At 42.6% G+C, this 25,313-nt stretch overlaps 2 protein-coding genes across 5 annotated transcripts; both read right to left on the bottom strand.

The window, feature by feature from the left end:
* Positions 1–1,624: 1,624 nt before the first annotated feature.
* Positions 1,625–7,036, bottom strand: mrps25 (mitochondrial ribosomal protein S25). The gene is made up of 4 exons (XM_039011178.1): positions 6,831–7,036; positions 3,109–3,215; positions 2,811–2,898; positions 1,625–2,057 (listed from the first exon to the last, which is right to left on the bottom strand). The coding sequence occupies exons 1-4, from the start codon at positions 6,962–6,964 to the stop codon at positions 1,868–1,870; spliced, it is 519 nt and encodes a 172-aa protein (XP_038867106.1). The 5' UTR covers positions 6,965–7,036; the 3' UTR covers positions 1,625–1,867.
* A 2,047-nt stretch (positions 7,037–9,083) lies between these two features.
* On the bottom strand, positions 9,084–24,058 carry nr2c2 (nuclear receptor subfamily 2, group C, member 2). 4 transcript variants are annotated; one of them, XM_039011173.1, is made up of 15 exons: positions 23,905–24,058; positions 22,337–22,511; positions 21,512–21,610; positions 21,063–21,263; positions 20,841–20,946; positions 20,580–20,759; positions 18,630–18,777; positions 16,017–16,107; positions 15,738–15,883; positions 15,441–15,618; positions 15,177–15,298; positions 14,910–15,049; positions 14,618–14,779; positions 11,933–12,038; positions 9,084–11,789 (listed from the first exon to the last, which is right to left on the bottom strand). In XM_039011173.1, exons 2-15 carry the CDS (start codon positions 22,394–22,396, stop codon positions 11,615–11,617), a joined length of 1,914 nt encoding a protein of 637 aa, XP_038867101.1. In that variant the 5' UTR covers positions 22,397–22,511; positions 23,905–24,058; the 3' UTR covers positions 9,084–11,614. The 4 variants fall into 4 exon arrangements, with proteins under 4 accessions (XP_038867101.1, XP_038867103.1, XP_038867104.1 ...); XM_039011175.1 differs by having other exon boundaries at positions 11,933–12,029; XM_039011176.1 differs by having other exon boundaries at positions 14,618–14,755.
* Positions 24,059–25,313: the final 1,255 nt, after the last annotated feature.

The raw sequence follows: 25,313 nt of genomic DNA, 5'->3' as shown, positions 1-25,313 counted from the left end.
CTCAGGGTTATGCAGCCTAGCACTAAAAGGAGATGCATTTACATTAATTTCTTCACTCTTGTACATACTAATAACACTCACACTCTATGAAGGTCTCATTTAGGAGCCCTGTTGTTTTTGTAATTATATCTGTATGGTAAGAAGAAGCACAAGGGCAGAGGAAGTCATCACTTCCAGACAGTTGTGCATAGTCAGCCACAGGAGGTAGGATCCAAGGGGTCATATTTGGGTAACAGAGGCCTGACATCGTCTGTAGTCCTGCTATTCAATACCAATACCTTATGTAGAACCAGGGTTGCCTTGAAGGTCGCAAAGTGTTTGGAAATGTTATGGTCTTCTTGAACGAAAACGTTCACTCTGAACAGTTTCGAATGACAGCTGTCGTCGGCACCTGAATACTAAGCATGACTAACTTGTTACTGCTACATTTTGTCTGTCAGATCTTCACATGCATGTTTGAGTTTGTATGGGAGTGGAACACCATTGCCGTTAAGACATCTTTTCTCTGTCATCCCTGGGGGTCCAGTGACCGCTAGAAAGAGAATGTTGATGAACAAAACATTAAGCCATGGTGAGCGATACCAACAAAAAAACTTTTTTTAAATCCTGCTTTGCTTTCAGGGACTCGTTCTGTTAGCTGGTTATGTCTATTGAATGACTAAGTTGAAGCACAGGATATATTCATTTGTTTTCAGTGAGTGTGCATGATATCACTGAGACACTTCTGCAGTGGTCCAAAGTAGGCTAGTCTTTCAATTATGATTTTGTCCTAGTCTCTCTCCCTGCGCTGTTTTATCCTCCCAACACAGTGGCGACACTAGTTCTAACCCTGTGTTTTCTCTTTTAGTGCACCAATGATGGCAGGGTCAGAATCTGTCCTGCTCTGAACTTACTTTTTTACCCTGCAAACATCCAGTTTACATTACTCAACTGATTCAACCAAGTCTCTTAACAGCACTTACCAATTAACACACCGTTGTTGCACTGGAGATGTTTCAGTCCGAGGCACAGAATAATAGGTTAATTTACCCAGAATGGCCCATCTGTCACAGCATCAGCCTTCTACTCTATATTCAGAAGGTCTTGGCAAAACGTAAATATTAAATCTAGTTTCCCTCTTTGGATTCTTGATTTCTCATAGGTAATGAAAAAACACTAAACCGCTACCTAGTATTATCACATACTGTGGGCAAACTGTTTCCTGTGTAAGTACTTTGATGTTGTATCCAAGTACTAATTTCCTTGCCTTAAAGTATATAACAGTACTTGATATTAAGTTGAACTAAAGCAGTATTGTTCGCTGTAGTCTCATGCACACTCAACTGTGTTGTAGCTAAACACAACAGAACCTTTTGAAACATGAATAATTTGTGGCAAATGTTAATGAACTGTTGAGCTTTTTCATGTTTCCTGTTTACCTTTAGTTGTCACAGGCAGCTCAATTCAGACCCCCCCCCCCCCCACCACCACGAATTGGTCTTTTGACTAATCAGATCTTTTCAGAGCTGATCTGATTGACAAAAGACCAATTATTGAAACAAATATCAGAATTGGGCTGCCTGTCTAAACACAGCTATTGAGGCTCCATCACTCAACACTAAATAAAGACATGACCTACGAAAAATTGGAAGGGTGGCATTTTCATTTATCGACATTACAGGATGTGAGTGTGTTGCAAATATTATGCATCAACTCCACACATACACACTTGATTTAATTAATCTGAAGCAGATTCTAATTCATCAGTCTCAATTATCCTTATTTACAACCACTGACATAAAATCGAAATATTTCCTTTAATGTACAAAAACAAATCCACAGTATTTCCAGTGAAACATATTTGATATAGTAGTATTGCTGTCCAGTCTCAGTCTTGTGCGGCTGCCATCTGTGCACGGTATTTCCCAGTCATCTCCTTGGGCAGCGGCGTGGTTCCCGGGCAGGGAACCTGGCCCTCCACCTCACAGATACACTCCTTCAGACAGTACTTCTTGGGCCCAAAGTTGGCTGGGTTAGCAGCCTCCATCCTGGCTAAAGCCTCAGCCTGCAGGACCTCACTGTAAGGGGAGAGAATAGACAATGAGAGGGAAGACAAATTAACCAGTAATATTGTATTATACACTTAAACAAGAGTAACGCCTAACCTTAAAGGGCTAGTGCAGTCAAAAACATGAGTTTTCTGTCTTGTGTATATTTCCACACTGAGGTTGGAATAATTCTGTGAAATTGTGAAAACGATAATGCCCTTTTAGTGTAAGAGCTGTTTGACAAGACTGCCTGAAATTTCAGCCCGTTTTGGTGGGAGTTTCAAACCTCTCTAAGGTACTTTAATTGTTACCCAGCAATGATTTGATAACGAAATAAAAATGTCTGCATTGGACCTTTAAACATTCCTCTTGACATTAGGCTACTGTCAGAGACATTAACTCGTGGCTTATTCACTGGCATCTAGCCTGAGGACCAGTCTGTTTATGCTTAGCCAAATCATTTGTAGTTGTCATGCCAAACAGACTGCTGCAACCCAGGGAGGCCTACACTTCTGGGATAGATTCTGTTGCAAAACATGTAGGCTGTTGCAAAATGTTTTGCATTTGAAAAACAAGAGTTTCTATTGGACAAATGCAGGTAGTTCCCACCCCTTTTCGTTCTGTTTGGTTCCTAGAGTAAACAGTTTGTTGCAAAACGTTTTGTGACCGACCAAACGTTTTGCAACGGAATTCGACTAATGAATACATCCCTGTTATAGAACCAAATCAAGCAGTGGGCTGTGATGAATGGGTATCAGAGGTTATGGTACTATCAGTACTTACTCTGTCTTGCCAAGAATAGTCTTGACATGTTGGGTGATTTGTTTATGGTCCTTCCCCTCCACATCCACCAACACCTGCTCTCCATCATCTATATGGACGAGATATACAGAGATCCTATTAATTTAAAAATTATATTCTAATTCTAAGGATATACCATGTCAGACTTCAAAACATAGGCCTAATAGACTTGATAAAATCACAACCACAGACTATGCAGTAATGACAGATGCACAAGCATGTAAAAGAGAGGCATAGTTAAAGATTCTATCAATCATAGTAAGTACAGAATTGGACTCACCTAGGTAGAACTTTAGGAATGGCGATGGTGTCATGTTCTTAAACATCATAATTTGAACCCAAGGATTTTTGTACTGAATTTGTGGAACATTGAAGAACACAAATTTTCTGCAGAAAAAGAGAAAAGATGCATGATGGCCAACCAGGATGTACCAACTCACTCATAGATCCTGACCACTGGGTTATAGCTCTGATCCGGGGCGTTATGTGCGTCTTGCTAAAGCTGAACAACTCGTTGTCGCATGATGGACAGTTTGTGCTTTCAGGACAACTGGGAATTCGAAAAGAAACGAGGTCAAGTCATTGACAGCAGTGATCTTCAGATCGGAATATGGAGTGAGATACCTGCAAAAATGTTGAACGTACGTATCATTAGGATCATAAGAAAAGCCATGCATAAAATCTGAACATACAAACGCCATGTTACGATTACGGCCTAACATTTTAGGCTTGAACAAATCTTGTGCAGCAATTCTGACGTACAATAATAACTTAAGGTTTTGTCAGTTTCATGTCACCAACAAACAAAAAAAACATACACCAACTGGCCTGAGGTGTGCTACGCAAACAAGCATAACACAGTATGTGTTAACCAGTAGTATCTACCAGGAATAATGAATCATAACCAGTAGTATCTACCAGGAATAATGAATCATAACCAGTAGTATCTACCAGGAATAATGAATCATAACCAGTAGTATCTACCAGGAATAATGAATCATAACCAGTAGTATCTACCAGGAATAATGAATCATAACCAGTAGTATCTACCAGGAATAATGAATCATAACCAGTAGTATCTACCAGGAATAATGAATCATAACCAGTAGTATCTACCAGGAATAATGTAGTATCTACCAGGAATAATGAATCATAACCAGTAGTATCTACCAGGAATAATGAATCATAACCAGTAGTATCTACCAGGGATAATGAAACAGAGAATAATAGTAGCTGTTTCGTGAATCTATTAATTATGTATGACCACTGGAGTCTTTCAACTCTCAAAATATATATTTTTTTATAGAATATTTTATCACTCAAAATCTTGCCAAAGCATATTCTGTAGGAGGGGTTAATATGAATTTAAAACAATTTGACATGATTTATATGAATCCGGTCATGAACCTATGGACTTTGAAATTAACAAGGGAGAGGTTAAACGTGGGAAGTCTGCCATAAGCCTATTCCCACACTTTACAATAACCCTGTTGCAGTGGTCTTAGGTAGTCTCTGTATAGGCTATTCCCTCCATCCCGACACCACTGCCCAGTTGAAGTGCTTGTGATCTCCATGCGCCTTCAGAAAAGCACCCATCACCCTCAGAAAATGCCCTTCTGGAGGCCTATTTGACTACTAGCCAAATAAAGTGTAGAGCATGGATGACGCGTGCAACTCATCATTCCAACATTTAATTCATCCTTCATTCAGTTAAGTCAGCATGTCATCCATTTAGTCATTTGTGAATTGCGATAGGAACTAAATCAAAGAGAATAGAACAGTTTTATTCATTTGTTTATTGAAATCCATGTGAGTATTCAAAATTAGCTAAATTCAAGTTCTTTAGCCTACCACTTTAATAATTAAATGTTTAATTTAGGCCTATCCAAATAAAATAAGTCCTTCAACTTGTAGGCATTGCAATTTAGGCTATAATTTTGGGTACTGGTGTCTTGCAGGACTCTATTTGTGTTTTATAACTTTTTATTATAAGGCTCCCCTTAAAAAGAGACCCTAGCTTACAAGCCTTTAAATATAGTCTCTAAATAAATTTTAAACAAAATAGTTGAAGAAGCACATGCAGTGGCTGATAGGGAAAACAGATTTGGCAATAAGAATAGGCTATAGTCTTAACCATTTGGGACCCCTTGTCTATTTCGCTCAGGACAGCCTAAATCATATTAACTTTATATTTTGCAGCTCAGGCGGTTATTCAAGATAAGGCTCTTCTGTGCCTTTATCATTCTCACACAAGTAATTTGCTGAAGGCCAAGCCTATACTACTTCATCTGGTATAACGTCGTTATTGAATGTAGTTCTAAAACAAGCTCTAGACTTTTATTTTGGAAATGAAACTGGGAGCTGCAAAGCAACTAATGCCTGGGCTAGAGGTTTTTACCTTTATTTAACTAGGCAAGTCAGTTAAGAACAAATTCTTATTTACAATGGCCGCCTACCAAAAGGCAAAAGACCTGCGGGGACAGGGGGCTGGGATTTAAAAAAATTATAAATAACCTATAAATATAGGACAAAACACACATCACAACAAGAGACAACACTACATAAAGAGAGACCTAAGACAACATAGCAAGGCAGCAACACACGACAACACAGCATGGTAACAGCACAACATGGTAGCAAACCAAAACATGGTACAAACATTGTTGGGCACAGACAACAGCACAAAGGGCAAGAAGGTAGAGACAACAATACACCACAACTGTCAGTAAGAGTGTCTGTGATTGAGTCTGAATGTCTTTCAACGGTAATACAACAGTAATACAATCAAGGCACGGCATAGTACAGGGAGCGCTCTGCAGTGCTGATTTATGACATCTGAATGTGCATCAGATGGCAACAAGATCATATTGTACAGGAATTTCATCAGGTAACATGAATACAAAGCCGGCGAGAGGTGGTTAGAATGGGATGGGAGGCCAAAAGTCTGAAACCAATAGAGAATCAGAGTCCCTCCAACCAGGATTTCTGGAAAACCCAGGTAATTTATTGAAGGTTCCTGTAATTCTGCAACCCTAGCTACTAGTCACAGCTACATAATACTGAACCGAATGTAGCTAGTCGAAGTTAGCTAGTCAATCAAGCAACTTGCCTAGTTAAATAAAGGTTAAATAAAATAAAATGCAGATAAATTCCCAGAATCAAGCAGGAATAAGCAGTAAATCCAGTAGCATCCAAGCAGGTTTTCTGGGAGGAAAAAACAGGGAATTTATTGAAAGTTCCTGGAATTTTGCAACCTTACTAGTAGCCCTAAGTATTGTGTAGCTGTGACTAGTAGCCCTAACTATTATGTCGCTGTGACTAGTAAGAAAGAGAGCAACATCCATGCAAATGTTTACACCCTCAGCCCAGCGTTAAACCAGCTTCAACTTGTGTAAAAACTTCAGACTCCTTAACTCCAATAACTTTAGAGCTACGGTATGAATTACTGTCCCCTACAGTGAAGGGAGAGAGAAACATAAAGAGGGAGACTATTTAACTTCAGTAACTTTAAAGTTTATTCTACGGTTTGAGTCACCATCCCCTCACTTCTCTATACAAATATTGAGACTGATAATACAGGGACTAGCATGAGTATCTGGGGAGAGGAGAGCTTTGAATTTTAGATTATCCCATCTAATTGTCGTAACACAGATCTAATTTAACGTTTAACGCTTTTTTTTTTAACGTAAATTCAAAATTTTGGCAACTCTCGTTCCATATCAGAAAGTCGGAGTTCTAGAAAGATGCCCGAGTTACCGACTTGGAATTCAGAGTCGGATGACCGTTTTAAACGATTTTCCCAGTCTGAGCTCGTTTTCCCCCCCCGAGTTCTCAGTTGTCTTGAACGCACTGTTAACTCGGGAACTACTGGTTCAATTTCTATTGCATATCTGTACAATTATAACAATGAAACAGAAATATCATTTTGAAATATCATTGCTCTCTGCATTGAAAGACTTATCCAAAAACAGCTAGGTTAACTAGCTAGTATAACAAACTGACCTTGCTCCGTCGCTGAGCTGTCCATGTGTGTTGTAATTTACTGTCAAAATCTTTACTCTGTTTTTCAATACAACTTCTCCTTTCTGGAGATACTCCAGCGTTCGTCTAATGGGGAATCTTCCTTTCATAGGCATCTTTAGTCTTTATTTCCACGTTATAATTTGGAATTGAAAAGGACGCACAGCGCTCCAGTTAGGCGCTGTTTGATGACGTAAACTATATGCGTAAAGTTTAAGGTCCTTTACTAGTTACCACAGCCACAAAGTCATGAACCCTGCCTATTTCTGAACTTTGATTTTAAACCTAACCTTAACCACGCTGCTAACCCTGACCTTAAATTAAGACCAAAAGCTAACGTTTATTTTCATGATTTTTTGTGACATAGCCAATGTTGACTTTGTGGCTGTGATAACTAGTGGAAACCAAAGTTTATTGTCTTCTTCAGTGGTGTTTAACGGCGGTTGGCAGCCAATGTTTAGGGGGCATTACCGCCACCAACTGTACGGGGGTTAAAAGGGAAACTCAATATGGTGATCTATATCCCAATCCCTCATTTTTTCAAACTTCCATAGCTCCCTCCTCAGGCTCTGGGGCCTGAGAGGGTATCACTGCTTGTGACAGTGCATCATCTAACTCCTACCCTGAAAAATATTTTACTCCCAGAATCTGCTCTGCCGTATCCACATAATGTCCATCTTCCTAGACTTTCCCTCCACTTTAGCCGTACCCTTGATCACCATTGCCAAAAAAAATCAACAAAGTCCACACTTAACATTGCTGGATCCTGCTGGTGGGAAGCCAACTATGCAGCATGCATTGAAGGCCTATTCAACACCATGGGAGTGCCTTTCGTTCCCTCCACCTTTTGACAGCCTCTGCATGTGGAATGGTCTGGATGGCCCTGACTTTGGCAACCTCATTCTCTTTCGCCCTCATCAGGCACTCCAAAGATGTAGCTACATGCTTTCCACCACAGTTGCAACACTTCACAGCTTCTTTTCCACAACTTGGATTCTTCCACCTGCAGACACTCTACATGTCCAACCAATTTCGTGATATCCAATTGGTAGTTACAGTCTTGTCCCATCGCTGCGAACTCGGGAGAGGTCGAAGGTCGAGAGCCAAGCATTCTCCGAAACAGACCCTGCACTGCTCGCTTATCCCGGAAGCCAGCCGCACCAATGTGTCGGAGGAAACACCGTACAACTGGCGACCGAAGTCAGCAGGCATGCGCCGGTCCGCCACAAGGAGTCGCTAGAGCGCGATGGGACAAGGACATCCCGGCCGGCCACACCCTCCCCTAACCCGGATGATGCTGGGCCAATTGCGCGGCGCCTTATGGGTCTCCCGGTTCCGGCCGGCTGCGACACAGCCCGGGATCGAACCCGGGTCTGTAGTGATGCCTCTTGCACTGCGATGCAGTGCCTTAGACCGCTGCGCCACTTGGGAGGCCCATGTTCAACCATTCTACACCGTTTACACTGCAACGGCCTGGAAATAAAAACTCTTACAGGAATGTACACATACCCCAGCTTCACTCGGGTCGGGAGGGACTCCACATTGCCATTGACCCAACGATTCATCCTCCTTGCATCAACCACAACAGGAATACTCTTTAGCTCCTTGATACACTTCCTCTGAGATTCCAGCAAATACCCCTTTGAAAGGTACTTTTCCTTTAGCTCAAAGCATGACACCGCATGGTCATCAATTCACCTGATAAGCAACACACACTTCCAGCAGAAACACAAATAAATCAAGACCAGCCCACTCCTCGTGACCCTCACCAAACTCCACTTTACCCTCACCTCTCTCCACCAACGGATTTGACAATTCGGGCTCCAATTCTCCCAGAAACCAGACTCCCACCAGATATGATGAGGTATTATCAACACTAGGTGTCTTCTTTCCCATCCCAACTTTACTTCTTTTCCCATTCTTTTGGACAGAGGTCCATTCTTCCTTCCACCGCCATCCGATCCATGTTCCACATCTGCCGCCGCCATCCTTCCGTCCTTCATCCATCCAAGTCTGTACTCTTATCTTCTCCCGATGTGCTATCAGTTTCAACCAGAACGTCTGCCTTCTTCCTCTCAACTACTCTCATCGTCCTCAACCCTGGAAAGATATATCCATTAGGATCCTCTCCTGCTGCGCTGGCATCCGTGTTCCAGAGTAGTGTAAAAAAAAAAATCATAAAAGCACGTACTTTTTGAATATATGAAGATATGTTTATTACACTGATAACTGCAGTTCCAGTGGCCTGAGAGGGAATGCTGTGATACAGGAATCAAATTGTTGTCTTCACTGTCAAGTTAAGAGGTAGAATATATGTAGGCCTACAATAACCTTCAGAAAACATAAAGTTACTAGGCTCATTGGTTAGTGTGTGAAAGGTGAAGTTCCTCAGGCCATGGAATATGTTTCTTTTTTTCTCCAAATACAATATCACATTCGACAGGAAAAGACACTTTTTATATGTACTGTATTTAAAAAGCTACAGACTTGAAACAAAGGCTTTTACAAACCAAAAACAACACCGTCCATATCCCCCCATGTCATATGTAAACAATAGAAAACAGTTTTTGTTGCATTTAGTAGTTAATGCATTGAAATTGCTCAGGCTGATAACATTTGTAAGCCACAACATTAAAACTCCACATTTTTCGTACAGCATTTACTAAAATGCATAAGCAATTGCATGCACAGCAATGCACTATACAAAAACAATAACAATGCTCATTTTCTTCAGGGCAAATACTGGCAAGTTGCAATATTATAAAACTCTGATTAAAAAAAGGACATGCACTCATTTGAATGATAATACATGTAGTATAGAGCTCAGTTCACAGAATAGTCAAAATAACAGTCTTTGCAGGTTTTAAAACCAGCTATTACAACAGAACACCTATAATTTTAGAGTACATACCTACTTATGACTTCTTTACATGTTATAAGTTAGTGTTACTGGTTTTGTTGCTGTTGGACAATGTACACATTATTTTCACGTGGTACTAGAGGTGTGGTACTTTAAGTACACTTAACATGGAACAAATACATTTGTTCACAACAAACCACATTTTTACATTTTGGAAACTATTATATCACACAACGATATACTGTGCAAGAATACAAAAGGAAAATACCTGCTTGATGTTCATTCAATAGTGAAACTATAGATAAATCATGCTAATATTAAAGGGAAAACACATTTTGTCTTGAGAACTCAAAATATATATTTTTTCTATGGTGTGAATACCTGCATATGAATAAAACAGTCACTGTAAAGTAAGTCTGGAAGTGGACTGAGATCACTACAGTATGCAGTGTGTTACTGCACTCAGTGCACTGTATAATACCAGCTGGATGGAAATAAATAAACAGAAAAGAGAAATACTGGACACAGAACAGGACATCATGTCACACAAGGCTTGATTGTCATGACAGCAAAATAAAATGGTGGCCATAAAATTGCCCCTAACCACTGATGTAAGACTTTATTTTACCTCTCTAACAGTAAAGGTTAGAACTACCAGGATAATCTGATCTTATATCTATGGGTAAGGGCAACTTTTACCTGGAGCCAGGGTCATGTGGTGATTGAACAAACAAAATCTTCAACACATTATCTAAATGGTTCAAGTTAAACCATATAATGAATGTGCATTTGCTTTAGGCAGACATAGTAACAAGACTGTTATTAAACTCCTTCTCTGTAGGATCGATGACCCTCCCCAGCAACAGGCTGTCATTATATGGACTGGTTTAGGGAAAGTTCCATAACAATTGCAGTGAAATGAACCCCCCAAAATTGAAATGTAACCATTCTAACTGTTCTCCTGTTCGGTTTGAAACAAATAATAGATTTGATGTTCTATCTGAAGTGGAGAGCACATGTAATATTATCCTGAATGGAGTGGCTCAGTACACAAATGGCTTGTCCATCGTCGTATACTCTGTAGATTAAGGATCCAGGTTAGCTGCTATTAAACTGTGAACTAAGTCATATTCCTGATTTAGAGGAATTGGTCGTCTTTTCAACCAAAACGTTTCAGGGACAGACAGCTCGAGGCATGAACCAGCATCATAACATAGGCTATTCATACATTTAAATGTTTCTTTTTTACATTGTAATACCTGGTGAAAAGTTCAAAGTACAAAAACACAACAAGCCTTTACACCAATTCATGTCTCAGTTTACTCATGTAACGACATTCAGGCAAGCGTCGCTCATTCTTAGTCTAGTGTTAAATACAGGTTAGAGGCAGAAGCAAGCGGTAACTCAATCGATATACTTTTTGTTGAGCATGAATGTACAGTAAGGCCTGCATAAGATAAAACCATATTGAAAGGCTTGAGCGAAAAGGTCAACTTTACAGCACATTGAAGCCATTTTGCTGAAGCAGTAGAGGTGACAGTGACGTATTAGCCACAGTACCGCTCCCTCTCCAGGGGGTTAAGTGCTCTGAACTACGGAATCTGGACAAGAGACTCACAGTCCCATCATGCATCTCGTTCAGAGAACCATCAAACCCTCATCCAGGGGTCCCCATAGTTACGACCCATAATCACAAACGATGAGGAGCGGACTTTCTGGGAACAACACGGCCCGAAAGGGATTTCTCCATGACTTTGCATCTTGCGAAGAGTATTTTAATTACATCAAATGTTTGCAGGACAAAAGATGGGGGTTTCAGAATTAGGGTGTTTTTTGGGGGGTACTTGGTACAAGTCTAGAGATGGGCTGGAGAGGTTTGGGGGTGGATAGGGGTGGTGGCGGGGGGTCACGCTGTGGGACCGGTGATCTGGGTGTTGTAGTCGGCGGTCTCCATCTTGAGGATGTAAGGGATGATGCTGTCGATGGGCACGTTGCCGATCAGGCCGGTGAAGAATAGCTCCTCTGTGATGCTGGAGCTCATCAGACGCAGCGCAGGGAGTCGCATCAGGATACGCGTCAACCTAGGACAACCAATCATAAAGAGACAAGTTAATACAAGTGATTTATGGATCCAATCAGAAAAATACAGATTCACATATGAATTTATGGGACCTGTGGGGAGGGTTTAAGGATTTATCAAGATCCTGATTGGCATACAGCATACCTGTATGTGTCATCTGGATAAGCCTTCTGCACATAGTCCTGCAGTTCCATCTGGGCTTTCTCCTGGAACTTCACTATCTGGCTGCAACTGTTCAGGCCTGGATGGTCTGATTAGTGAGACACACAATAGCTGTTTCCTAACAATACACTACGAGGTAAATATGGAAACGTTATCATGAAGTTATGCTTATCTACTCATCTAGTTGATATACTGTACATATATATACCTATGTGGGTCGTTCCACCAATTAGGTGCCTTTTTAAATTTATTTTACCTTTATTTCACCTTTATTTGACCTGGCCAAGATAAAGCAAAGCAGTGCGACAAACAAAAACACAGTTACATATGGAATAAACAAACATACAGTCAATAACACAATAGAAACAATCTACAGTGTATGCAAATGAGGTAAGATTAGGGAGGTAAGGCAATAAATAGGCCGTAGTGGCGAAGTAATACAAATTTAGCAATTAAACACTGGAGTGATAGATATGCAGAAGATGAATGTGCAAGTAGAGATACTGGGGTGCAAAGGAGGAAAAAAACGAAACAATATGAGGATGAGGTAGTTGGATAGGCTATTTACAGATGGGCTACGTACAGGTGCAATGATCTGTGAGCTGCTCTGACAGCTGATGCTTAAAGTTAGTGAGGGAGATATGAGTCTCCAGCTTCAGTGATTTTTGCAATTCGTTCCAGTCATTGGCAGCAGAGAACTAGAAGGAAAGGTGGCCAAAGGAGGAATTGGCTTTGGGGGTGACCAGTGAAATATACCTGCTGGAGCGCGTGCTATGGGTGGGTGCTGCTATGGTGACCAGTGAGCTGAGATAAGGTGGGGCTTTACTTAGCAAAGACTTATAGATGACCTGGAGCCAGTGGGTTTGGAGACGAATTTGAAGCGAGGGCCAGCCAACGAGAGCATACAGATCAGTGGTGGGTAGTATATGGGGCTTTGGTGACAAAACGGATGGCACTAATAGACTGCATCCAATTGACCGCGTTAGGGGTAGCCAGGTGGAAAGCATGGCCAGCCGTAGAAAAATGCTTATTGAAATTCTCAATTATTGTGGATTTATCGGTGGTGACAGTGTTTCCTAGCCTCAGTGCAGTGGGTAGCTGGGAGGAGGTGCTCTTATTCTCCATGGACTTTACAGTGTCCCAGAACTTTTTGGAGTTTGTGCTACAGGAAGCAAATTTCTGTTTGAAAAAGCTAGCCTTTGCTTTCCTAACTGCCTGTGTATATTGGTTCCTAACTTCCCTGAAAAGTTGCATATAGCGGGGGCTATTCGATGCTAATGCAGTACACCACAGGATGTTTTTGTGCTGGTTAAGGGCAGTCAGGTCTGGAGTGAACCAAGGGCTATATCTGTTCCTGGTTCACATTTTTTGGAATGGGGCATGCTTATTTAAGATGGTGAGGAAAGCACTTTTAAAGAATAACCAGGCATCCTCCACTGACGGAATGAGGTCAGTATCCTTCCAGGATACCCGGGTCAGGTCGATTAGAAAGGCCTGCTCGCTGAAGTGTTTTAGGGAGCGTTTGACAGTGATGAGGGGTGGTCGTTTGACCGTAGACCCATTACGGACGCAGGCCCTGAGGCAGTGATCGCTGAGATCCTGGTTGAAGACAGCAGAGGTGTATTTAGAGGGCAGGTTGGTCAGGATGATATCTATGAGGGTGCCCGTGTTTACGGATTTGGGGTTGTACCTGGTAGGTTCATTGATAATTTGTGTGAGATTGAGTAGTGTAACCTGGTGAAAGGAAAATGTTTTATTTCAATACATTTTTATATTCTGTCATAAAGAACACATGTTCAACATAATTAAAAAACAAGTTTTCCCCATCTCAAGAGGTTAAAGAGAAAAAAAATACTATAGTAAGTGCCAAATCCCCTTATGACAGGGGAATGGAAGCTTGTTGTGTGCAACAGATAGGGGTAATTGAATAAAATCTTAAACCGGTCAAACCCGCTCAGTTTTCCACCACAAAACACCAGAAAATGGCCAAAAAGAGAAGAACCCGCTCACCTGCTTTTACACTACACTTTTGAAAAAAAAATGTTTTTAAAGGAATAGTTTCACCATATTAAAATTAGATTTCTGTTCAAGTAACAGGGTTGACCTTAAAATGAGGTACAAGGTTTTTTTTTACCTTAAAAATGAACCAATAATCACATGAAATAAATAACAATCTTCAGAAATGACTTTGTCAGAGTAACAAAATAACTAGGGCTTTACAGTGATGGTGAAAACTGAGAAATGTCAGGGTTAAGTGAGTTAAAATCTTCCTAGAAGTCACTGAGGATGCAGAGAGGGACATATCAAAATGCTGGCACTTGAGAAATTCTTTATTCATATATGATTTATTTTCCATGTGGTCTATATTAAAACGGGCACTTCATTTAATATAACAGGCTTTTGAAATTGTATTTTTGTGCACAATTTCTACTTAAAATATCAAAGTGACGCAAAAGGCACTCATTTCGTGGAATGACCCATGTACTGTATATGTCAAATATAATTTATCTGAGTAAATTGACTCAAGTCTGATGTTTCTCATAACTAGAGAATTTATATTGTCTCGACCATGTGACCTGACCAGGAGAAACTTGGGTTCCTAGTCATTGCCTGTGATTTATGATGTATTTCTAACATAATGTATGATGTTAATTGGACCATGCTCACCAGGGCTGAAGAGCACTATGGCCTTCAGGTAAGCATACTCATAGCTGTCTGTCTCCATCTTAGCCATGCTGTTACAGAACTCCTGCAGCTTCCAGATGTGTTCCATCACCAGCTTCACTCTCTCCGCAGACACCTTATCTACAGGGGAACAGCAGACAACACCTTACAACAGAAATAATTAGAAATTAACTTGTTTTCTGGGGACTGTGTGTCTGATTGTATCAGGGTGTGCGTTTTGTGAATTTAGTGCGTTCATTGTTTTGTATGGAGATCTGGAGGTTTGATGGTGTACCGTCCTGGATGCTGTTCTGGAGGTGGTTGATGATGGCTTCCAGGATGGTGGAGAGACTCATGATCTGAGCACACTGAGCCAGCCCCAGAGTGAATAGCTCATTCCAACAGGCACGTACCAGGCTGGTGTTACTCTCCTGACTGAGACACACACACGGTTACAGGACTGAATCATGATTGGTTGAGATGATGCACACAAACACAGACAGTTCAAGTCACACACATAAATACCAAAAGCGTAATAACACTTTGATATGAGTGTTCTTACCCAAGAGCGGAGAACGCAGGGATGGAGCTTGCCCAGTGCATGGAGAGGAAGAGGAGGCGGGACGCTGACTCACAGATGTAGTGCACATTCAGATAGTCTGGCATGGGGCTGGGCATGGTCAGCTACAGGAGGGACAGAGAGGGACCGGAATAGATAGAGATGTCAGATTATTGAAATCTCAAAGGTTACGTGCATACAAAAATAAATGGTTGAACACCAGCAAAATGTGAATACATTTAAACGTTTAAAGTTTAGATCCACCACCTTGAAGCTGACGTGTGTGTCTGTGAGCAGTGGGCCCTCCACCTCAATGAGGGGGGTCACCTGGTCCCGGCTGATCACTTGGATGGTGGCTCCACCCACACACTCCCCACCCTCCGCCAGGTTCTGCCCCACCCCCGACTCAGATGGGTTCAGGGCTTTGGCCAGGGTGTCGAAGGCACTGAAGACACACACACAATACAGGAGCAATTACACACACACACACACACCCACACACACACACACACACACACACACACACACACACACACACACACACACACACACACACACACACACCGTGTTATCTCGCTGGCAGACTGCTCCTCCTGCTGGTCGTCTGAGGTATCACTGTTGTTCAGGGACTCACTGAGGGAGTCAGTCAGGTTGGCCAGAGATGTCACCACACTGGCCAGGGTCCCCAAGTCCCCCTGTCCCGACTCAGACTGTCGAGGGGGGTACATCCAGTGAGCCAGTGATGAGACCAACAACACACTTTCATTCCAATGACCGGTCCCATTCACAGCATGTTAGGACAGGGATTACACTGAGAATGTTGAGGAATAACAGAGTTTGTACCTTGGTGTCTGTGGCCAGCAGTAGAGTCCCGTCAGCCTGGATCAGAGGCTGCTGGATGTTCACCAGCATCCCTGGGTCTAGCAGACTGGATCTGGACACAACACCAGTCAGACACCAAACTCTAACCCACAGGACCAATCAGAGCTCCTAGGGGCCGGGGTCTTTAATGCAGGCAAACTTAAATCCATTTGTCCTAATTTCTACCAGCATGTCACATGTGCAACCAGAGGAAAAACAACTCTAGACCACTTTTACTCTCCCTCGCCCTCCATTTGGCAAATCTGACCATAATTTTATGGTCCTGATTCCTGCTTACAAGCAAAAACTAAAGCAGGAAGTACCAGTGACTCGTTCAATCGTTCAGTGGTCAGATGACGCGGATGCTACGCTATAGGACTGTTTTGCTAGCACAGACTGGAACATTTTCCAGGATTTAATGGCATTGAGGAGTATACCACCTCAGTCACCAGCTTCATCAATAACTGCATTGACGACATTGTCCCCACAGTGTCTGTACGTACATTTCCCAACCAGAAGCCATGGATTACAGGCAACATCCACAACGAGCTAAAGGCTAGAGCTACTGTTTTCAAGGAGCGGGACACTAATCCGGATGCTTATAAGAAATCCAGCTAGGCCTTTAGACGAACCATCAAACAGGCAAAGCGTCAACACAGGACTAAGATTGAATCTTACTACACCGGATCTGACGCTTGTCGGATGTGGCAGGGCTTGAAAAATATTACGGACTACAAAGGGAAACCCAGCCGCGAGCTGACCAGTGACGCGCGCCTGCCAGACGAGCTAAATGCCTTTTATGCTCGCTTCGAGGCAAGCAACACTGAAGCATGCATGAGAACACCAGCTGTTCCAGACAACTGTGTGATCAAGATTTCTGTAGCCGATGTGAGCAAGACCTTTAAACAGGTCAACATTCACAAAGCCGCAGGGCCAGACGGATTACCAGGACGTGTACCCAGAGCATGCGCGGACCAACTGGCAACTGTTTTCACTGACATGTTCAACCTCTCCCTGACCGAGTCTGTAATATCTACATGTTTCAAACAGACCACCATAGTCCCTGTGTCCAAGAAAGTGAAGGTAACCTGCCTAAATGATTACCACCCCGTAACACTCACCTCGGTATGTGATGTCAGCCATGACCAAAGGCTGGTCATGGCTCACATCCACACCATCATGCCGGAAACCCTAGACCCACTCCAATTCGCATACCGCCCCAACAGATGATGCAATCTCAATCGCACTCCACACCGCCCTTTCCCAGCTGGACAAAAGGAACACCTATGTGAGAATGCTGTTCAATGACTAGAGCTCAACATTCAACACCATAGTGCCCACATCACTAAGCTAAGGACCCTGGGACTAAACACCTCCCTCTGCAACTGGATCCTGGACTTCCTGACGGGCCAACCCCAGGTGGTAAGGGTAGATAACAACACATCTGCCACACTGATCCTCAACACTGGGTCCCCTCCTGTACTCCCTGTTCACCCACGACTGCATGGCCAAGCACGACTCCAACACCATCATTAAGTTTGTTGACGACACAACAGTGGTAGGCCTGATCACCGACAACGATGAGACAACCTATAGGGAGGAGATCAGAGACCTGGCAGTGTGGTGCCAGGACAACAACCTCTCCCTCAATATGAGCAAGACAAACGAGCTGATCGTGGACTATAGGAAAAAGAGGGCTGAACAGGCCCCCATTAACATCGACGGGGCTGAAGTGGAGTGGGTCGAGAATTAATGTCCTTGGTGTCCACATCACCAACAAACTATCATGGTCCAAACACACCAAGACAGTTGTGAAGAGGGCACGACAACACCTTTTCCCCCTCAGGAGACTGAAAAGATTTGGCATGGGTCCCCAGATCCTCAAAAAGTTCTACAGCTGCACCATCAACAGCATCCTGACCAGTTGCATCACCGCCTGGTATGACAACTGCTCGGCATCTGACCGTAAGGCACTACAGAGGGTAGTGCGTACGGCCCAGTACATCACTGGGGTCAAGCTTCCTGACATCCAGGATATATATACTAGGCGGTGTCAGAGGAAGGCCCAAAAAATTGTCAAAGACTCCAGTCCCCCAGGTCATAGACTGTTCTCTCTGCTACCGCACGGCAAGTGGTACCGGAGCGCCAATTCTAGGACCAAAAGGCTCCTTAACAGCGTCTACCCCCAAGCCATAAGACTGCTGAAAAATTAATCAAATGGCCACCCAGACTATTTACATTGACCCCCCACCCCTTAATTTTTACACTGCTGCTACTCACTGTTTATTATCTCTGCATAGTCACTTTACAAATGACCACGACTAACCTGTACCCCCGCACATTGACTCGGTACCGGTACCCCCTGTATACAGCCTCATTATTGTTATGTAATTTTCTTGTGTTAATTTTTTACTTTAATTTATTTAGTAAATATTTTCTTAACTCTATTTCTTGAACTGCATTGCTGGTTATTGGCTTGTAAGTAAGCATTTCACGGTAAGGTCTTCACCTGTTGTATTCGGCACATGTGACAAATAACATTTGATTTGATTTGATCCCAAAGTATCAATCAAAGTAGTAATCTCAGTCTCTGACCTGGAGCCATCACTGTCGGTGATGAAGGTTGGCGTGGCGATGAGTGGGCTCATCAGGTTCTTCCTAATGTAGATCTTCTCTGTGGACGCAGCACAGTTAACAGGCCTCTCTCTGGGCAGGTCAATGGGCTTCCTTTCACTCTGCACGGCTGAGGACACACAGGACAGAAACACCATCAACAACACTAAAACCCTACAGCAGGGGTCGGCAACAGGCAGGTAGATTTTTTTCTGAACCCCAAATGTTCTTAGCAAAAAAAAAAATGTAATTCAGCTAAAATTTAGTGTAATTTAGGAAATCTGTTCCCAACCAAGTATTCACACAAATAGAAAAGAGACATATCCCACTGGGCATTCTATTCCACATTGGTTCAATGAAATGACGTGGAAACAACGTTGATTCAACCAGTGTGTGCCCAGTGGCATGTGACAACATCTCAATGTAATCAAGTATTGAAATTATTGTTATTTTCAAATGTAATCTATTTTTGGGCTTAGTTCTGGTCAATTTGCATTGAGCGATTAGTGCTTTAAAAAAATATTATTATTATTTTATTTATTTTTTACCCCCTTTTCTCCCCAATTTCGTGGTATCCAATTGTTAGTAGTTACTATCTTGTCTCATCGCTACAACTCCCGTACAGGCTCGGGAGAGACGAAGGTCGAAAGCCATGCGTCCTCCGAAACACAACCCAACCAAGCCGCACTGCTTCCTAACACAGCGCTCATCCAACCCGGAAGCCAGCCGCACCAATGTTTCGGAGGAAACACCGTGCACCTGGCGACCTGGTTAGCACGCACTGCGCCCGGCCCGCCACAGGAGTCGCTAGTGCGCGATGAGACAAGTATACCCCTACCGGCCAAACCCTCCCTAACCCGGACGACGCTAGGCCAATTGTGCGTCGCCCCGCGGACCTCCCGGTCGCGGCCGGCTGCGACAGAGCCTGGGCACGAACCCAGAGTCTCTGGTGGCACAGCTAGCACTGCGATGCAGTGCCCTAGACTACTGCGCCACCCGGGAGACCCCCAATTAGTGCTTTTTGAAGTCTTTTCGGTTTTGGTACATTTTTTATATATTTTTTACATTAAATGCACTATTGTTGAATGCTGTAACAACACTGAATAAAACGGTTAATAAAAGTCCATGATGGTAGTGACTGCCCATTACTGCTCATCACTGTTATTAACCATAATTTATTCACATTACTTCACTTTAATAAAATGTTTATTTTATTTGATGACTTTACTATTTAATTCCAAGTCATAATCTCATATCTATAGAGCTGCTGCCTATACTGTCTGACAAAATCACTATTTTGTAGTTCTTCAAAGTCAATAAGGCATACTTTTATGACTGCTGAATACCAACTATCAATCACTTTAGATAATTTATTTTCAGACTCGCGAATCAACTGCTTTCTATCCCTTTCTCTCTTCTCTCAGTATCTATCTGTGTCTGCTCCGCACAGACCGGACAAGGTTAAGTGGGTGCGCAATGGATTATGGTCATTGTAGTTGATTACCACGTTTTCTGCACTAAACTATGTAGAATATTGACTTGTTGGAAACTACAACTAATACATTGCACAGTTCAGGCCTCATTTGATTTCTCTCTACAGAAACTGCACATCGAGCTCACAGGGAAAAAACGAACTAAATGGAATTCAAATAATTGAACAGACATTGGTCAATTAGTTGTTTAAAAAATGAAAAATAACCGAAATGTTGATTAATCGCTCAGCACTGCAGTGTACAAATTATTATAATTATGTTCCGGCCTTCCACTCTGACAAAAATCTGCCTGCGGCTAAATGTAGTCGCCACCCCCTGCCCTACTGGTACCTTGTGAGCAGACATGACTTAGGTGGGATGTTAGACAGAGTTTCTGATGTTGGGATGGGAAGAAAAAAAATTCTACCCATCTTCATGTGCGTGCGTTGGTGTGACTCACACTCCATCTTCATGCCCATGTCCAGGCATTTCCTCAGCCGGCAGAATTGACAGCGGTTACGGTGGTGCTTGTTGACAACACAGTCCTGGTTACTCCGGCAACTGTAAGTCAGGTTCTTTCTCACACTCCTCTTGAAGAAGCCTTTACAGCCTTCACAGCTGACAGCCCCATAGTGACGCCCTGACAACAGAACAGAGAGGAGGGGTTAGTGGTATGAATGGGCCAATGGCCTGTGAGTGTGTGTGCGGTGTGCTACCGTACCTGAAGCCTTGTCTCCACACACCACGCAATATTCTACAGGTTGAGGCCGGCCCACGTCCCCTGCCTTCCCCAATAACTGCTCCACCGACGCTGCATCTGTCACAATCTAGAACACCAGGAGGAGTAGAAGTCGCTGAGGTGTCACTGAGGGGGGTCAAAGGTTACACAGTGTGTCATCTAATGCTGTGGTTTAGATTTGTGGTTTTATGGCTACTTCCGTACCTGTATTCTGCCGGGTACCAGGCTGTCTGCGGTTGTGAAAATGATCTGCTTGGTGCCCTGGTTTTCTGGGGAGGTCAGAATGACTTTGCCCGTTCCTGAGCCATCAGCCGCCGCCAGAATAAACTGCTGCTTGGGCCCGCTGAAGGGATCCATGGTCGTGACTATCTGGATCTTCTGACCCGTCTGCTGGTCCGTTACAATCTGAGAGGGAGGGAGGGGTCATAATCCCACATCCATCCATCCATCCAAACAACTGCTATCCCTTTAATTGAAGCACTTACAATTATTTAAGCTTTATCCAAATAGTTTTTAAAACAATATTTTGTTTTTAGTGGGATTTGTCAATCTGTGTATATTAGAAATTGTCACTAGGGTGCAGTGTGTGTAGGCTATCAATAGGTGGCAGTGACTTCAAGCAGTAGCATGTCAATAATGTAGGGTATTGTTACCTGAATGTGCTGCGGTGTGGCTGAGGGCTCAGTGGAGATGATCTGGAAGCGTTGTGGAGAGCCACTCATCACTGACAAGTCAGCGGGAGAGGTCTGCACCTGAAACACACAATACAAATACATTAACAGTCAAATCCTAAGAATTATGTGCAACAAAGCACACACACACACCCACACACAAAATACATGTGGGAGCAGCAGGGAAGCCAGCAGCAGCTAGTCAGAGGGAGGGGCTTGACTGTGCCCTCAGAGTGACCCCTCTCTTCTGAAGGTTAAGAGTGGCCTCTGTCTCCACGGCAACCAAGGAGTCAGAAGCGACCTGCCGGGCCACACAGAGCAGCAGCGTCAAAGATGGTGGATGAATTAAGATAGTTCACCCAGGCCGTTTACTATTGAAAATGGTCAGTTCCGGTCTACTTAACTGGGTGTCTCCCATAGACACCAATTCAATAGCAGCTGGGTCTGGTCTACTTAGTTCATTGACTTTCATTGAACCAGACAAAAACAGGGGTGTCTGGAAGTGTATTGCCTTTGTCTCGCAAAGTAAATAATCTTTGAACAGGAAGCGTGGGATGGGTTAGGGTCAGGGTGCCCTTTCACATACACAGTCACACACAGAAAACCAGCATGCAAACACAATTTACCTCCTTATAGCACACAAACACATCCTCTCCCATAATAACAAAATAACCACACACACACACACAAACACACAAAACCAACATGCAAGCACAATTTACCTTACAATTTACCGTACAGTACACAAACATATCCTCTCCCATAATAACACAACCACACACACACACACACAGACACGTCACTCACCTCCGTCACCTTCTCAGGCGCCACTATCTGCTGAGAAAGCACCTCCACATTGGTCATCATGGTGATGTAAGGTCATTAGAGGGGCCTGTCTGGAGCTAGGCCAAAGACATCTGTCAACTGCAGTGTGCAACCTCTCTTATATCAGCAAGCAGGGTTATGTTCAATAAGAACAAACCTAAGCAAATGTTTTCAAACGGAAAACAAACGTGAGCATTGTCAGTAACCAAGTTCAGGTAATACCTCATTTGCTTCATACATTATATTTGGATCGTAACAAGAGTGTGCAGCAACAGCCACAAAATATAGCAACTTTAAGATGAATAAGTGCTTTTATCATAGAATTCTCCCCTTGACTTCATGCAATTCAGCACCAAGGCCAGCTCCCTCATTCTCCTTTTTCGACTTTGATTTCATGGTGTGGATTGGAGGCCCCTTGCTGCTCAGTATCCCAGTGATATGCCAGGCGAGGGTTATGCCCTGCCAGAGCTACCGTTGGTATCATCTTGCCTATTTCCCAGGTATTCTATTCTATTCTATTCATTGTTCCATTTTCTCGTAGAGATATGTGATAGTCTCTTCGCATGCAAAGCCATCTCATCAGAGATGCACAATCATGACCGATTTGTCCTCTGAAGGAGAATGTAATGTCTGTTTGAGGACAATTCATCCGGGGGAGGGCATCTTATTCAGTGATTTGATTAAGGAGTGGAGGGCATAAGGCTGTAAGTGTACACAATTACACATCACACTTTCCATTTCTGGATTTTACCAATCATATAGTGTGTGTTTGGGAGAGTGAGTCTCTCTCTCATTAAAGGAAGAAAAGGCTATGATTTGAACCGCGGTGAGGACTGTCATTGGCTAAACAATGGGGGAAGGCCATGGTTCGTTCGTTCACTAGCCAAACGACAAGTCTATCAAAAACGAATTTCTTCCGACATTCAAAACGAACAAAATGGAGAACCTGGCAATTCGCCAACAATAAGGCAGGCAGCCATTCATTAAATGTAAAAATATATATGTTTATATCGATGAGATACCCGTTATTTAACATATTATTGCAATGATAAAACCCTGACATTAAAAAAAAAGTAGCGCCTGCATATGATTACGCAATCAAAACAAAATTCCTTGTCCCCGAGATGGCAAAGGTAAAAGGGTCGAGTTCATCTGCGCGGTAGTACTAGCCGGCTAGCTAGCTAACATTCTAGCTACTTGGCTGCACTGACAGCTACAGCTCATCTTTTGTCCTCGGCGTTAGAGCTTTATTTTGGCACGTTTATATCTCCGTTGATATCAAAAGTTTGACACGGGGGACATGGTTTTCAAAGGCGTTGTCACTGAATGGATATTTGAATTGCCTGACGTAATAAGTTTAACGTTGAAATAAGATGAGAGATGACAGCACTGCCCACGATTGACAACCATCCAGACCCAAACCCACCACCGGCTAGAGCTCTCCCTCGAACGGCACAGCATCAAGCTACAACAAAATATCCAGTTTTTTTTTGTCTCGACTATGCCTTCACTAGCATTAAACCGCTTAAATATTTTGGGTGAAGACTTACCACCGGATGAAAGATTGCAGATTTAGGTCTGGGTCTTCTATTTAAAAAAAAACATTTGTTTTTGTTTTTCTTCTGTAAAAGGTCATAGTTCGTGACCCCATTCTGCCAGCATGCTTGGAGTTTTTTCTTCTTCCTCCTCGCGCGTTCTGCGCTTTTCTCCCTCCTAGCGCGCGGCGCGAGCCAGACAGACTGACGTCAGCCTGTCTGCCTTCTTCGAAGGGGGGCTGATTGGTAGATTTTGTTGTCAATATTATAGGCCTAATCCTTGCGTACATTCTTTATAATATAATATTCCTTAGAATAAGGAGAGAGGTGAGTATGGTGTGTAAATCTGACCATTTATTAAATCTGACTGTAATAAACCTAATAATTCCACATAGGGGGAATTCGGATAGAATGGGACATCATGTAAAATACATTTGCAAGTAGCCAGCCCGCATATCAACAACATTTTCAGTAATGGTTACAGAAACGTTTTACTTGCTATGACTGTGAAATGTAGTTGTTTATCTACCTTAGTTGAACGCACTGACTGTAAGTCACTCTGGATACGAGTGTGTATTAAATTACCTAAATGTATGTGAAAATTAAAATGTCTAGGGGTCATGTCTAACCTAATTCTCCTAACCTGCTACATGAATTATCCTAACCTGCTGCATAGTTCTCCTAAACCTCCTATGAAAAGTCAAATTTGACTAAAGCTGTATCCCTTCTAGACAAAACCTTATTTTGGGTTTTACAGAAATACTGCCCATCTCTGAATCCTGAGGCTTTTATTTATTGGTCTGATAAGAGGAAATCTAAACTATTGTTTAAATTTTGTAATTTTGTATTTTTTTCTTCTGCTTTACCAACCATAGCTAGCTAAATTAGGACAGCATGGAGTAGCTAACGTGGGACAGTCTTAAAGGCTTCTCCAATGGAGGAAAGAGATCCAGTTTAGCCCAACATGATAGATTATTGAAATCCTCAGATGTTTCCCAATCACACAAAATTGAATATAATTGTCATTGGGGTACAATTAGGACTATAATAATTGTGTCCCAGTTAATCTAACCTGCTGTCCCAGTCTACCAAATGCGAACTGAAAATATGGTTTTGACTCAGTGTAAACAAATGGGTGGGTCATGCCTCCTGTGAAAATGATATCACATTTTTTTGATGTGTGTGTGGGTGATTAGGAAACATCTTGAGGATTTCAGAAATGTATCATGTGTTGGGCTAATATGTTGGATAGATGTCGAAAAAGGTTACAGAAGATGGAAACACTAAAAGTGTCCAACTTATTCCAAATTCACCCTATATGGTTCTTGCTATAAGCCCTAGTTCATGTGTGGTGCATATATATATTTAAACTGGCTTTACATTGCTTTTCCAGGCTTCATTGCTTATTGTTGTTGAAATAAAAA

The sequence above is a fragment of the Salvelinus namaycush genome, chromosome 16, assembly GCF_016432855.1.
Source record: "Salvelinus namaycush isolate Seneca chromosome 16, SaNama_1.0, whole genome shotgun sequence".
Lineage (NCBI taxonomy): Eukaryota > Metazoa > Chordata > Actinopteri > Salmoniformes > Salmonidae > Salvelinus > Salvelinus namaycush.
This window is presented reverse-complemented; position numbering and strand designations above follow the sequence as displayed.

Excerpts from the sequence above, each read along its gene's own strand:
- nr2c2 (XM_039011173.1), bottom strand. The coding sequence starts at position 22,396 with ATGATGACCAATGTGGAGGTGCTTTCTCAGCAGATAGTGGCGCCTGAG. Across the intron at positions 15,884-16,016 it reads TGCTGGCCACAGACACCAAG|TCTGAGTCGGGACAGGGGGA; the intron begins GTACAAACTCTG and ends CCCCCTCGACAG. Across the intron at positions 15,299-15,440 it reads ACACACACGTCAGCTTCAAG|CTGACCATGCCCAGCCCCAT; the intron begins GTGGTGGATCTA and ends TCCCTCCTGTAG.
- mrps25 (XM_039011178.1), bottom strand. The coding sequence starts at position 6,964 with ATGCCTATGAAAGGAAGATTCCCCATTAGACGAACGCTGGAGTATCTC. Across the intron at positions 3,216-6,830 it reads CAGCTCAGCGACGGAGCAAG|AAAATTTGTGTTCTTCAATG; the intron begins GTCAGTTTGTTA and ends CTTTTTCTGCAG. Across the intron at positions 2,899-3,108 it reads ATTCCTAAAGTTCTACCTAG|ATGATGGAGAGCAGGTGTTG; the intron begins GTGAGTCCAATT and ends TCGTCCATATAG.